This window comes from Chiloscyllium plagiosum, unplaced genomic scaffold (assembly GCF_037043375.1).
Source record: "Chiloscyllium plagiosum isolate Xiang-an unplaced genomic scaffold, Cpla_swu_hap1 HiC_scaffold_21, whole genome shotgun sequence".
NCBI lineage: Eukaryota > Metazoa > Chordata > Chondrichthyes > Orectolobiformes > Hemiscylliidae > Chiloscyllium > Chiloscyllium plagiosum.
Window position 1 is genome coordinate 5,068,815 of NW_028270159.1, and position 15,867 is coordinate 5,084,681.

Here is a 15,867-nt window from a genome sequence, read left to right on the forward strand (position 1 = left end):
ATTGAAGGGGTGGATGGGGTGCCAATTAAGCAGACTGCTTTGTACTAGATGGTGTTAAGCTTTGAATGTTGCTACAGTTACACCTATCCCCTGCAGGGATAATGTGGAGTGTGTTTTACCCTGGATATAACCCCTTATGCTTTACCTGCCTTGAAAGTGTTTTGTTTGGGGGGACAGTATGCAGATAGGAATCATCATAAAACATTCCTACATTTGACCTTTGATGGAGAGAAGGCTCTTGATGGAACAGCTGATAGTCGAATCTGGGACATTACCCTGAGGACCAGTGATACCATAGAGTTAAGATACTTGGTCTCCACCAATCACAACATGAGTACTATTGAAAAAAAATACATATCTTGCTTGAAGCATTTTGTTTTGAACTCATTAGGGTGATTATTAAGAATATCAGTTTAAGGGAAAATCAACATTGTAATGTATGAGAGGAGAATGATGATTAGTTGACAAATGAACTTTGGTAGAGGTATTGCCAATTATAAAATTAAATCAGGTTGACTTTGATCAAATCATTTCCCTGAGAAATAAACCAGAAAATAGCTAACACCTATTCAGTGCAAATTGGCACAGTGTACATACATGCTTTTTCTTTCTGCAAAGTTGTTTTTTCCCATAAACTGGTATTGTCAACTGTCCTGATGATTGAAAGATGAGAAGTTTCAACGAGATACCTCATCTTCTAGTAATACTCAAGTTTTCTACTAACAATTAGTCACAACCATCTTCTTTTGTTCCAGATAGAACTCCAATCAGTGGAGAAATATGCCTAATTCCAATTAACTTCAATTTTATTGTGAGTTTTTGACACCACATTCAGTCAAGTGTTGTCTTGATGTCAAGAGTAGGAACATTCATTCTATGGGGACAGAAAGTTAGCATTAGAAGCAAGTTATTGCTGAGTAAGTACCACTTGATAGGATTGTCATCAACACTTTTCATCCTTTCTTGACTTTTGAGACTGTTGGACTGAACTTATTTTGCTATTGGTAATCAGGGCATATCTGGCAATTTTCCACATTGTCCGAAAGATGCTATTGTTGTAGTTGTACTGGAATATGACCTCACCATGGTCTCACCTTCTCAACTTCAATCCTCACCTGAGACATGGTGACCTCAGATTAAACTCTCCCTTGAATGGGGAAGCAATCCTATAGTCTTCTGGGGCCACGGCAATTTTACAGTTTTGATTTCACTGGAACAAAGTGGCTAAGGTCAAAGCTTGTTCTGAATCATGTCTTCAGCTGTAATGCCATGATGTTGCAATGATCAATAGCCTTGGTTGTATCCACAATGCTCTGCCATTTCTTGCTATTGTGTAGTCAATCAACTTGGCTAAAGATTTGCATGTGATGATGGGAATATTGGGAAGAAAGCAAGATGGATTATCAACGTGGCACTTCTGGTTGAAGATGGTTGCAAATGTTTCAGTCTTCTCCCTTGCACTCATATGCTGGATTTCCTTATCACTGATGATGGGGATGCTAATGGAACATCTTCCTCTAGTTAGTTGTTTATAGTTTGTCATTAGTAATAAACAATGAAGCAGGACTACAGAGCTTAAACATGATCGAAGTTATTCACTTTGTCTATAGCATCATGTTTAGCACACACGTGGTCTTATGTTGTAGCTCTACCAGGTTGTACATCATATTTAGATATGCTATGCCGTGCTCCTGATTGAATCAAGATTGGATCCCTGAATTGTTTGCAATAACAGACCAAGGGCTATGTTGGCCATGAGACTATAAATTATGGTTGAATGCAATTCCGCACTTGCTAATGGTCCACACCTTCTCATGGGTTCTGAACTTTGATCTGCTGGATCTGTTGTGAATTGATCTGATTTAACAAGGTAATAGTACCAAATATGATGAAGGATGTACGAAGTTTAAAGCCACGACTGTCTCACAGGGACTGCATGGTGTTTACTCCCACCAATATTATCATGGATAGTGTGATGATTCTGTTCCTTTAATAAGATTAGGTTGCCCTCGGTTTTTTTTCCAGGAGATCATAATGACACAGACTCCGAAATGTCTGGGGTTGATGTACTTGAGGAAGCTTTTAGGTTTTAAAAGAAACACTTGTACAATGAAAGGGGGAGTCGAAAGTGTGGTGCAGGAAAAGCACAGCAGGTCAAACAGCATCTGAGGAGCAGGAGCATTGATGTTTTGGGCATAAACCCTCCCGAATTATCGATTCTCTTCTCCTCGGATGCTGCCTGACCTGCTGCGCTTTTCCAGCCCCACACTCTTGACTCTGATCGCCAGCATCTGCAGTCCTCACTTTCTCAAATGAAAGAGGAGTGGCCAGTTGTCCCAGCTCAGCTTTTGTCTGGTTTGGATTGGGTTTAGATGTTCTAGTCAGTTAGGTTTGAGGCTGCTAGTGCAAGAAACAGCTACATGGAAGAAGGTGTTCCATGCTGAATCTCTCTCCTGCAAGACCATGTGTTTGATTTTATGTTTTTTGCCAAGGGGTGTTTATGGGGATGGTTACAAGTAGTTGGAACAACATCATTAAAGGGAAACCCATTTTCGAATGGGTTGTTATTCTGTTCTGTTTTGTTTGTGTTTCATCTAATGATCTTGCAAATAAATTGTTTTGTTTAAAGCTAAGTGGTCGGGCCAGCCGTATCACCCCTGGAATATCCACTTTACACTTGCTTAAACCATTAGCAAATTTAGGGTCCGGGCTGCTTTCTTGAAGTGTTGTGAGGGGGTCTGGTCTGGTTCAAACAATATATACAACTGGTCGATTGGTGAATGCACAGCCAAATAGGCTTTCTTCCTCATGTTGCTCCTATTACTGTCTGCTGCTGACTCAGTCTGACAGCTTTATCCTTCAAGACTTGGCTAGGAGTAAACTAACAAGCTATGCTTTGTAATGGACATTTAATTTCTCCAGCTAGAATATATCCCATGTCCTTGCTTTAATCAACAGTTCTTCCAAGTGGTAAAATACCACCATGGGAGAAAAATGATTTATTAGCTGATGGAGAAAAAGAAGTGACAATCAGCAGATGAAGTACTTGACATGTTTGGTCTAATGCCATGAGAGCACATTACAACCTGAGTTGTTGTTGCGTACTCCTAGAGCCACACTCTCACAATCATATACCACTATGAAGCCATCTGTCATGTCATTGATGGTGATAGAATCTGGAACATTAACTGTGAAGTATGATTCGGTGAGTATAACAAGGACAGGAGTTTAAGATGATGCTCTGCAAAAATAGCACCCAATAGTTTTATGTGGTCCTGTCTGATCTAGCTGAACTGTGTCTTCAAGCCTGCATTCTTTGGACTTAAGAGAGCGAAAATGAAAGGCAGTGTAATGGTTCCAATCAAGCTGACAGTGTAATTTAGGAAGTCAGTCACTGTACAAATATTATGACAAAAGAAGGATCAAAGGATAGGAAATTGGGATTTTGAAAGTGCAAATGCAAGCAAGTGTTTCCAAAAATAAACAAGATTGGCTTGTGGAAGGAAATATAAGTGGAGTGTGATAAAAGGCTGTGATCAGAAATGGCCTGATGTATGATGGGAGTAGCAAATCCACGTGAAATGACATTTTCAAGGGAGTTGCTATGAATATGGGTTGGGAAGTTTATATGCACGTGGAGGACAGGAGGTCAGTAAACACAGAAGTGATTATAATGAGATGAAATGGAGGTTGAAATCTCCATGATAATAAATTGCTTTGTGAGAGGCTGTGGGAGAAAAGCAGTGCTGGTAAGCCAGTAACTATAACTATAACCAACATCCCCACCGAAACCCCTCAATTAAATTCCAGTATGTAACTCACTCCCAGGTATCTGTTACTCCATACATAAACCCCTAAACCCCTCAATTAGATTCCAGTGTGTAACTCACTCCCAAGTATCTGTTATTCTATATCTATATCTATTCTATATCTATTCTATATCTAAAACCATCCGAATCCTTCAACTAAATTATAACTTGCTTGAAGGTATCTTTTATTCTCAATGTAAGAGATTCCAGTCTGTATCTCACTCCAGGTATCTGTTACACTGATAGCATGTGACATTAATATGCTGGCCACCCTCCCTCCCTATCCAGTAGCTTACATTGCACTGATTCTTTCAGCAGGATCCGGCTCCAACATGAGTTGCACCAAATTGCAAAGGCTGTTAGTGTATTTCTTCTCCACATGGAGCTTTCCCAAGAGGAACTTCAGATGTTTCCAGTTGCTCCTAATGATCCTCACCACCTGTTCAAACTCATTTGCCTTGTGATTAGAGCATTTAGAAAATAAATTTGCACATACTAGGGAAGAAACAAGCCTTAAAAAAAAAGCTCTATTTATTTTTCCTCTACACCACTGCACAGTGCCAATCCTGGAAGATGTCAAAGCTTTATGGGCTCAACAGGTTCTCATCCAGGTCACCAGATAGACTCCATGTGGTCATGACCCCATGGTCACAACAAAACCCCAGCCAGTACAGAACTCTGCTAGCTAATCACCACCTTGTGGTTCATGCAAGCTGAGGAGAGAGGGATATGTGATGGCTAACAATGCCAGAAACAGTAAAACACCAAAAATAGCAAGGGAATTAACTTTTACAAACCCACCTCTAAATAATGACTTTCTTCCATGAACACGAATAAACATATGATTGCATTTACATTCAGTCTGCAGGAAACAGGAGTGGTCCAAGACTAGTATTTTAAACTTAAATAAAGGCACTTATGACTACATGAAACTAGAGTTAGTTAAAGTGGCAAATTAAGTTAAGAAACAGATTTATACAGTTGCAGTGGCAGACATTAAAGGAATGTTTCAAAATACCCAGAATAATTATATGCCAATGGGAAAGAAAAAATCCAAGGGAACATTCATCATCCCCATCATTAATAAAAAGATTAAAGGTAGTATCAAACTTAAAGACTAGGTGTATTCCTGTGCAACATCAGCTGGCAAGTCAGACAATTTGACAGGATATAAAAAAGCAAAGATTGACTAAAAGATTAATTAGGAGGAAAAATTATTAGAGTATGAGAGAAAGCTAGCTAGAAATATAAAAACAGATTGCACAAGTTTCTATAGCTATTTAAAAATTTTTAAAAAGTTAATGAAGTAAATGTTGGTCTTATAAAAAATGTGTCTGAAGAACTAATAATAGAAAATAAGAAGGTGGCAGATGAATTAAACAGCTACTTTGCATTTTATACTCCCCACGACTATCTGTAAATACTGATACAATGCAGGGGCCCCTATAAATACTGATGTGGAGGGGCCAGTGTTGAATTGGGGGTGGATAAGGTCAAAAGTCACGTGGCACCAGGTTATAGTCCAACAGGTTTTATTTGAAATCATAAACTTTTGGAGCACTGCACCTTTGTCAGGTAATGAAGTAGGAGTGCTCCAAAAGCTTGTGATTTCAAATAAACCTGATGGGCTATAACCTGGCGTAGTATGACTTCTGATTTATAAATACTGACAATTCTAAAAACTTCTTGTAATTTCAAAAAGGCATAAAAAAAAGACAAGGGCATAGGATCTGCACCCTGATGATAGTCAGGAGGCCTCGAAACACAGAAAGATGTGTCAGTGCACTTTGACCAGCATCCTAAGGAGTGTCAGCACTAGCAGAGATGGCAGAACAAGACTTTTAAAATGCAATTCCAAGGAGTCACAGAGAATGAAGTGGAAAAGAATTTTGTACATCCATCATGTTGCATGTCATCATCTCAAGCAAAATACATCCTAAGGACCAGATGTCACTTTTCGCGAGCAGCCTCCTTTTCAATGCTTCTGGAGCCATCCAGACCTTTGAATCTACCGGAAAGAAATGGAAAAAGTTACCTCCTACCGAGCTATAAATAATTCATCTACAACTACCCTCACCGACGCACCAGAAACAACAACAGAATACAGCAAAGCTATCCATACTAAGATCATAAAATCCCTCTAGTGTGGAAACAAGCCCTTCAGCCCAACAAGCCCACACCGACCCTCTGAAGAGTTACCCAGCCAGATCCATTCCCCTACATTTAACCCCTGTCTGATGTACCCAACCTACACATCCCTGAACACTGGACAATTTAGCACAGCTAATTCACCTAATCTGCACATCTTTGGATTGTGGGAGGAAACCGGAGCACCTGGAGGAAACCCACGTAGACACGAGGAGAATGTACAAACTCCACACAGGCAGTTGCCCGAGGCTGGAATCGAACCCTTGTCCCTGGCTCTGTGAGGCAGCAGTGCCAACTACTGAGCCACTGTGTCACCCTGAGATCTGACAGGTTGTGCCGAAATTGGGAGAGAGTTGTCCAGCAAAGCAACTAGCCAAGCAATAGCATTTCCTGCCTATGTACTGTTCAATAGGCAGTACTAATTTACCAGAATTTACAATATAATGGTATTCAGTAAGACGACAGATGCCCTGGGTGTCCTGAACATTGATTCTCACAGCATAGCATCCAGTAAAAAATGGGCAGGAAACCACCTCCCCCTCACCACACTGCTCCATGTGGAACATCACTTAGAGGACACACTAAGGGTGCACTCTGGGTGAGGGCTTCAAAGTCATTGTCAACACAGGATTAGTAGCCCCACTACTGACCTAAATGCTGGAAGGAAGGTCAGTGATGGATCAGCCAAACATAAAACAAGAGTAGGCCTTCTAAAATCTTTAAACTGTTCTGTCATTTAGTGAAATCATAGTTGACTGACAACTTGATTCCACATATCTGTCCTTCTCCCATATCCTTAGTCAAATATATATTTGTCTCAGATTAAAAATTATCAATGATTATCAATTCATGCCTGGAGAGGAATCCTAAACTTCTACAACCTTTTCTGTGTAGGAATCTTCTTAATTCCAGCTCCTGAATAACAGGCTCTAATTATTAGCATCTGCCATCAGGACCTAGATTCTCCAACCAGATAATAGTTTCTATTGTCGAATATCGGAGTTCCTTAAAAACTGAATTTTTCTAGTATTTACCACATAGAATAAGGTTTCATTTCACAGCTTTTAAATCAATACTTAAAATTCCAATATTCTAGCATATGAAACAAAGGAAAGAATTAGAAAAATTACAGATGCCCAAAACTAATATGAATGGCACATCTGGTGTCAAATGCACCTAATTATCAATGTTTTGATGAGGAAATAAGCTTGGAAACAATGGTAAACAAACCCTCAGATGAAGGCGGGCAATGGTATGATGATCATCCTCCATCATGTGTGGCTGGCCCATGACCACTGGCCAAAAGGGTTCAGATAATTCATTGACACAGAGAAAATAACCCTGTCCCTCAAAATACAATACAAAAATAAGTGCTAGAAAGAGTACTCAGGATAGAAGGTGCCGGGGAAGCCCGCAGAGGTGAAGGGGACAAGGAAATTAGAGAAGCCACATCTCTACTGAAAAGTCATGAAACAAAAACATTTCATGCTGATAGCCTGCTAATTCTCTGTTATCTGTGAACCATCCCCAATTGTCATAAATATATACTTTCTTTATCTAACTAATGCATCATATCTGAAATTTACTTACAAATCACTGACTGCCTGTGATCATAAACCCCTAAAAAACTCCATCCACCTATCTGGACGCAGGTTGGGATTTAGTCTGGAGCTGCACAACCTTAATGGAGCCAAAGATGATTGTCGATGAGTGAGTTACTGGTAAGAAAGTGGCACTTAAATACACTAGAGTGGTGCTGGAAAAGCACAGTAGGTCAGGCAGCATCCGAGGAGCATTTCATCAGTTTCCTCATTTCCCCTCCCCTCCCCCCACCTTACTCCAGTTCCAACCTTCCAACTCAGCACCATCCTCATGACCTGTCCTACCTGTCAATCTTCCTTCCCACCTATCTGCTCCACCCTCGTCTCTGACCTATCACCTTCATCCCCACCCCCATCCACCTATTGTACTCTTTGCTACCTTCTCCCCAGCCCCACCCGCCTCCCATTTATCTCTCCACCCTCGAGGCTCCCTGCCTTCATTCCTGATGAAGGGCTTTTGCCCGAAACGTCAATTTTCCTGCTCCTCGGATGCTTCCTGACCTGCTGTGCTTTGCCAGCACCATCTAATCTAGATTCTGATTTCCAACATCTGCTGTCCTCACTTTGCCCACTTAAATGCACTGTCAACAATACCTCTCATCACTCTGCTGAAGACTGGGAGTAGACAGATGAAACATTATTAACTGATTGGATTCATCTCAATTTTTTAGGCACGACATAGCCAGACATATTTTGCATTTTGTCAGTCAGATTGTAGGAAAGTAGTTATATTGGAACATCTCAGCTAGAGGCACAATTCCAGATTTTCACTACTAGAACATAATCACAGTCCACAGGGCCTTTCTTTAGCCTGTGCTTTCAAGCTAATTAATTTGTAATTGAAAACTAGAGCCAGTCACTGACACAGCAATTCTCGCTGAAGATCATTGTAAAAACTCCAACCTCGCCTTTTGCATTCACATACTGGGTTTTGCTCATCATTGAAGATGAGTATGTTCATGGAGCCTCATCTTCTGCTGCGTTGTTTAATTGCCCATCACAATGGTTTTGACAGGACTGGATCGTGTGGAGGGATCTTGACCAAATGGGCCAGTGTGCTGAGGTATGGCAGATGGAGTTTAATTCAGATAAATGCAAAGTTCTACATTTTGGCCTTGAGGAGTGCTGTCAAACAGAGAGAGATCGAGGGGTGCAGGTACATAGTTCCTTGAAAGTAGCATTGCAGGTAGACAGCGTGGTGAAGAAGGCATTTGGTACACTTGCCTTCATCAATCAGATCACTGAGTATAGGAGTTGGGACATCATGTTACAGCTGCACAAAACATTGGTAAGGCCACATTTAGACTACTGTGTACAATTCTGGTCACCCTGCCTTAGGAAGAATGTCATTAAACTGGAAAGAGTGCAAATAAGATTTACAAGGATGTTATTGAGACTGGAAGATTTGAGATATAAGAAGAGGCTGGATAGGCTGGGACTTCTTACCCTGGAGTTTGGAGGCTGAGGAACCTTATAGAACTTTATAAAATTGTGAGGGGCATAGACAAAGTGAATTGCCAAGGTTTTTCCCCCAAGATAGGAGTGTCCAAAACTAGAGGGTATAGGTTTAAGGTGAGAGGGGAAAGATTTAAAAGGGACCTCGGGGGCAACGTTTTCACACAGAGGATGGTGCAGTAGAACAGGAGAGTACAAATCCAACATTTAAAAAAGACTTTGGACAGCTACATGGATAGGAAAGGTTTAGAGGGATATGGGCTGAATGAGATTAGTTAAATTTACGAAATCTGGTCAGCATGGAAGAGTTGGGCCAAAGGGCCTGATTCCATGCTATATGACTCTATGACTGCAGAGCTGTTGATTTGATCTGTTGATAGTGAGATTGCTTATCTCTCTACTGCAAGCATATATTTTGTGTTGCAGCTTCACCAGATTCTTTCTTGGGATCTGGACTTTGCTGGCATTTTTGCCCAGCCCCACCTACCCTTGAGAAGTTGGTAGTTAACTGCCTTTCTGAACTACTGCAATTCCTCTGGCACAGGTATACACAACACTGATAGGAAAAGCAGAGATTATACTCTAGTTAAGAGACTCCAATGTTCATTGCCGAGTGCCTCAACAGCAGCACTACTGACCAAGCTAGACAAGTGATCAGAGAACTTCAAAAAGAGGGAAACCTAATTCTAGTCTTTTAGGTCCACTTGATGTTGCTGGCACTCTCTCTTGCACTTTTCCTTGAAACATGGTTGATTTCCTGGCTTGATGACAGAGTCAGAATATGTGTAAAGATGGTGCTGGAAGAGCACAGCAATTCAGGCAGCATCCGAGGACAGGCAAAATCGACGTTTCGGGCAAAAGCCCTTCATCAGGAATCCTGATGAAGGGCTTTTGCCCGAAAAGTCGATTTTGCCTGTCCTCGGATGCTGCCTGAATTGCTGTGCTCTTCCAGCACCACTGATCCAGAATCTGGTTTCCAGCATCTGCAGTCATTGTTTTTACCTATGTGTAAAGATGTGCAAGTTAGGCAGTTTGGCTATGCTAAATTGTCTGTAGTGTTCAGGGCTGTGCAGGCTAGTTGGGTTAGCCATGGGAAATGTAGAGGGATGGGTCTTGGTGGGATGCTGTTCAGTGTGGACCCATTGGGCAAAATAGCCTGTTTACACTGTAGGAATTCTATGACTATTTCAGGGTCATGAGATCACAAATTGTGATTGAATACAAGATTTCTGTTGCTGATGGCTCAAAACACTTCAGATTCTATATTTGAGTTGTTAGATCTATTCTGAAATAATCCTGGTGACAAAAGTCACAACACAATGGATGGTATCCTCAATGTGAAGGCAGAACTTTATCTCCTCATGGATTGAGTGACCATTGTCACTACAAATACTGTTATGGACAAACATACGCAAGACACACAGACTGGTGAAGGCGAGGTCAGTTCCCATCACTCATCCAACTTAATTAGCTGTTCTGCTACTGAGTCACTTGACAATTGACATTGGAGTCCCTCACCTTGAGTACAATTATATTTATTATCCTCAGCGATGAATATGGAGGAGTACTAATTTTCATCAGAAGAAGAGTAGTGATAATTGGATTTCCTATCCCATGTTTAGAATGCTACCGAGAGACTTTTTAATCATTGAATCATCTGATCTGAAGTTCACTAGTTGGACCAGCATTTATTGTTTATTCCTAATCATTAATTGGGCAGTTAATAGTCAACCACATTGCTGGATTCTGGAGTCACACATGGGCCAGACTGGGTAAGGATGGCCAATTTCCTTTCCTAAAGGACAGTAGTGAAGCAAACAGTTTTACAACAATCCACAGTGATTATGGTCATTACTAAATTCACTTTTATTTATTCTAGATTGTTACTGAATTCAAATTTCACCAACTACCATATAATGATTCAAACCCATGTCTTCAGAAGATTAGCCGTGGATTCTGGAGATTATTCCAGTGGCATTACCACTAAACCAGCACCTTCCCTGAATTAAATTTGGAATCAATGGCTGGACTGCAGCTGGATTGTATTATGTTATGTTGCCAACACTGGTGGGCCTATCCTGTTACAAGTGATGACAAAAAAGCTTGGGATGTCAGATCGAAGGGGTTGTTGCTTCACTTGCTTTCTGCCATAAGCTAAGGAGAACTTTGGAGGGTTAACTGGGCTATATGTGATTTTGTTATATCTAATGTCTAGGTTGATGTGGGGTTGTCCATTCAATTTTTTTAAATGAGAGTTTTTCCATCAGGTTTTCGGAATCAAAGTTTTGGATAGCAGTTATGCCTCAACCACATTTCTGTGGAATTCTAGTCACATGTAGATAGACTGAGTAACTAAGGATGAACTTAGTAGTAGGCCACGTGGATCTTTACCACAATCTAGTAGTTTCAAGGTCACCATTACTGGTATATTTCCCTATATTCTCAATTTATTTGTTAAATTTAAGCCTCTGATGCCATTATGGGATTTATTTGAACTCATCTCTCCCAATCATTAGTCAGACATCTGAATTATGAGTCCAGTAACATAAACACTATGTTACCATTCCTGCAGACTAAGATGAGAGTATAATGTTTTTATAGGCTACAGCTAACTTTTTGTCCATTTTCAAGTTCTTTTACACAGATTTCTTATTGCTCTTTGAGAGAGGCTCATCCCTAGCAGCCCAAAAGCTCTTATTGCATATTGTCCCCATAGCCACTGCAGTACAAAAGCAGGTCATTCAGCCCATCAAAGCCATGCTGTCTCCCTGTAGAGCAATTCAACCTGTCCCACTCCCCTGCTATATCCACACTGACCTGCACTTTCATTTCCTTCATGCATCTATGTAATTTCTTTAAAAATCATTAATCATTGTCACTTCCACCACCCTGTAAGCATCGTACAGGACCTTATTCCAGAGACCGTATAGGGTAGGATGGACTATCAATTTGGCTGTTCAACTACGATTACACCACATTCGAGCCAATCTGACCCAATCCATGACTGTTTCTTGATTGGCTGTGGAGAAGTCAATGTTTCAGGTGTAACCCTTTTTCAGGACTGGGTGGGTGTAAGGGGAGCTGCAGATAAAGGGGGTGGGGGGCAGGGTGGTGAGGTGGGGATAGGTGAACACAGGTAGACAGTATGACCTAGTTGGTCGAAGAGAAGAATGAATCCGGTTGGTGGCTGGAAAGAAGGGTCAATGAGAGGAATGGCATAGGGGGTGGGAAGGGGCTGGGAAGGGAGGTTAATGTTGAGTCCTCTGGGCTGTAGGCTGCCCAGGCAGAAGATGAGGTGTTGTTCTTCCAATTTGCGGTCTGATTCGTTGTGGCAATGGAGCAGGCCAATAATGGTCATGTCGGAAAGGGGAATTAAAATGGGCGGTGGCTGGAAGGTCAGGGCGGCTCTTACAGGCCTGGCAGAGATGCTTGGCAAAGCATTCCATTGGTTTACATTTGGTCCTTCCAATGTAGAAAAGACCACATCAGGAGCACCGGATACAGTAAACTAGGTAGGAGGAGAGGCAGGTGAACCTCTGTCTCATCTGGAAGGACTGTTTGGGGCCCTGAACAGAGGTGAAGGGGGTTGTGTGCCGAGAGGTTTTGTATCTTTATCCGGTGCATGGGGAAGGTACCTGCGGGTTAGAGTTTGGGGAGAGGGGGGGGTGCATTTACTGGCTTTCTATATTCTTGCTTGTCTATCTTGGATTCCAGCATCTGCAGCTTTTTTGTCTTGAACTTTGATTGGCTGTGGCAGACTTTCGCCACTCAGAGATACCGTGGCCAAGATGTACCCCACCAACAAATCAGGGAGATGTTCAAGCTCGCTTCAAACAACTCAGGTGATAAAGGCTGAATATTGGGTGAAATAAACAGTGGCTCTTACAGTCTTTCATCCTTATCTTGAACTTAACTTCATCACCGACAAATGTAGGAAAGATGAAATCACATATTGTAAATGAGAGATCAGCCAGCATTTGGATGTTAGTTGGTTTCAAGTTTCTATAGAAGGAATATATTAAATAAATTTAAACAACATTGTAAATTTGTATTTTATTCTTCTTACAATCACACATTTTTGAAAAATTTTGTCTGCATATGAATCTAAAGAGTAAGCTATTAAATGGCAGAGTGGATAATCCTGTCTATCCCACCACATTCCTATAGTCCAAATGATAAAAACAAAAATTTGCATGTATGTAACATGGTTTTCAACTTCAGGACATCCAAAGCACTTTATAGCCAACAAAGTACTTTTTTCACAATTGTAATATAAGAAACACATCAATCAAATTGCACACAGCAGGATCCACAAACAGCAATATGATAATTATCAGAAGTATTGCTAGGAAAGGGATAAATATTGACTCCAGCACATTGAAGAGAACACATCCTACCCATCTTTGCAACAACATCCATAGATACAGGTTTCAGTTTAATATCTCAACTGAAAGATTCATCCAACACAATGTCCCAAATTAGATTTGAACAAAGATTGGTGGGGAAATGGGAAAATCTCAAATGCGACTGGTACAGAATGGACTGGACTTTGGTATCAATATAATAGTCAGGTTAACAGCATTCATCATTGTTAATGCACAAATCAGATTGTAATATCTGATAGATGCACATGACACATATCTGGAAGTTTCAATTTGCAATGCCCTGCTTTTCCAAAGCTATGTGATGATGCTATCTCACCGGGAGGCTCACTGTTCAAATACATACACAGCATGAATTTGTTGCTCTGAATTCAAACAGATGCACCAAATCTGCTTGAAAAGATTAAGGAGAGATGGAAGGTAGAAGGCTTTTTAAAAATTTTTGATTGTGGACTAAAATGGGAAATCCAAAGACTGAGGAAAATTTGTCACACTTTCTAAAACAAGTTACTAAAACACAGTGTGAGTTGCACTTACATTGCTGTTTTGCAAGCAGTAGAGGGGGTAGAGATAAGTCGCCACAGCACATGCATTTGTGAGTGAGAGTGAGTGAGTGTTATGTGTATGGGAGTGTGAATGTGCAAGTGCACAGATACAGAGTGAGCTTCATCCAGCAAAAGATTGTTGATTGGTTTGTGCAATTGTGACCAGTTGTGGCCTCTGGAAGTCATCAGCCTGACAACAACTCTCTGGTGAATAGCATGTTTATGAGAGAGGAGAAGAAGCACATGGACTACTGGTGAAAAGGGTTCTGTGTCTCTATCTCTCTGTAGTAAAAGTAACTGAAGCCTGAAGAAAGCTAGTTATTTTCTCCCACTAGTTACCATAAATTGTTTATTTGTATCAGTAACTCAAAGACTTTACAAGCACCTTGTGCCTTCTGCAAGAAAATGAAATAATCCAGAAAGGGGAGTGGAGAATTGAGATCTTGGGAAACAAAAGGAGCAGCTCGTCAGATGTTTGTAGGCTGGTGCTACTGAACTGTATTTCCCCAGAGTTTTTTTAACCTCTGCCCATAACATCAATGTTTTTTATTCTTTTTCTGTTTCTGTCTGTATGTATATGGTATGTAACAGTTACAACCAATAGAGTTCAATGTTAATTGTTCACAGTTTTGTGTATGAGTGACCAGACTTATTTATTTGTCATAAACAACAGTTCTTGTTAAGTACAGAAACCTGGTCAGTGCTTTCTGTTAATCTGATTTCATCAGGCAGGTAAACTGAGGCCTTTGTTAACTTAAACAATTAGCTTTTGTTAGGATAGCACCTATCCTAACAGTGCTTTATCATGACTGAGTAGAGGTAGCTTTAATCCGTATCTAATTCTATGACCCAAGTTCGGGATCTGTCCTGTGGTTGCAATGTGAAAAAACATGTCATTTGCCAGCACCAGCATCTTTCAAGTTAATCAAAGTGAAACATGCCAACAACTAACCTGTGAATCACATGTTTGGACTTCAAGTAGATAAGGACATCCACCATCTGTCCCAGAAAATTCTTGATCACCTAAGGAAACAAAGGCATTTTGTAATAAACAGTTACAGAAAGGAACAGTTTGGGAGGAAGAAATTGCTTGAATTTACTAAAGGCTCAACAAGTAAATTTCCTGAAACCAAAAGAGAAAATGCTGGAAAATCTCAGCAGGTCTGGCAGCATCTGTAAGGAAAGAAAAGAGCTGACGTTTCAAGTCTAACTGACCCTTTGTCAAAGGTAAAAAAAAGGGAGAAATAGGGAGGTATTTATACTGGGCTGAGAGAAGGTGAGTCGTGGCTCCAGAAGCAAAGGTAGCAATAAAGAGGTGATAATGACAGTGCGTAGAGAGATTATAGGGAGATTAGGAGTTATGAATGACCAAGGCTGAAGCCAGTAAATTTCCTGCTTTACTTGGCCAGATCAGGAAGGAAGCGGGCAGACATGTTATTCAGCCTGTGCTGAGCTGGCCAATCCAAACTGAGGTGATTGTCTCTCCACCCTTCAGACGCTCTGCCTGCATTCCTGATTTTACTGCTCCTCGGATGCTGCCTGAACTGCTGTGCTTTTCCAGCACCACTCTAATCTAGACTCTGGTTTCCAGCATCTGCAGACCTTGTTTTTACCTAGTTGATTTTAACCCTACTGCGAATCCTCTTGTGGATGCTTGCCTTGAAGAAGTTTTCCTCCTCTCTCTACAAGAATCTCAGGGAGTCCCTTTCCCACTGCAACTCCCAGGTCATTTCCTCTGCCCTGAAGCTCTTCGACCATGTCCTGAAACAGACTTGCCAGCTCAGCACTGTCCCCATGACTTGTCCTACCTGCCTATCTTCTTTTCCACCTATCCACTCCCCCCTGACCTATCACCTTCATCCCCTCCCCCACTCACCTATTGTACTCTATGCTACTTTCTCCCCATCCCCACCCTCCTCTCATTTAT

The 15,867-nt window shown here is 41.1% G+C and overlaps 2 protein-coding genes across 2 annotated transcripts in view; both read right to left on the reverse strand.

Moving 5' to 3' along the window:
• Positions 1-1,124, reverse strand: part of LOC122564672 (serine/threonine kinase-like domain-containing protein STKLD1) — a 29,375-nt gene extending 28,251 nt beyond the window's left edge. The window contains exon 1 of the mRNA XM_043719749.2: positions 1,084-1,124. Coding sequence (XP_043575684.2) covers positions 1,084-1,124 — 41 coding nt within the window. The remainder of the gene's footprint in view (positions 1-1,083) is intronic.
• A 3,208-nt stretch (positions 1,125-4,332) lies between these two features.
• LOC122564629 (serine/threonine kinase-like domain-containing protein STKLD1) overlaps positions 4,333-15,867 on the reverse strand; it is a 31,040-nt gene continuing 19,505 nt past the window's right edge. The window contains exons 6-8 of the mRNA XM_043719719.2: positions 14,893-14,963; positions 12,900-13,015; positions 4,333-5,817 (exon numbers count right to left, since the gene is read on the reverse strand). Coding sequence (XP_043575654.2) covers positions 5,672-5,817; positions 12,900-13,015; positions 14,893-14,963 — 333 coding nt within the window. The 3' untranslated portion in view covers positions 4,333-5,671. The remainder of the gene's footprint in view (positions 5,818-12,899; positions 13,016-14,892; positions 14,964-15,867) is intronic.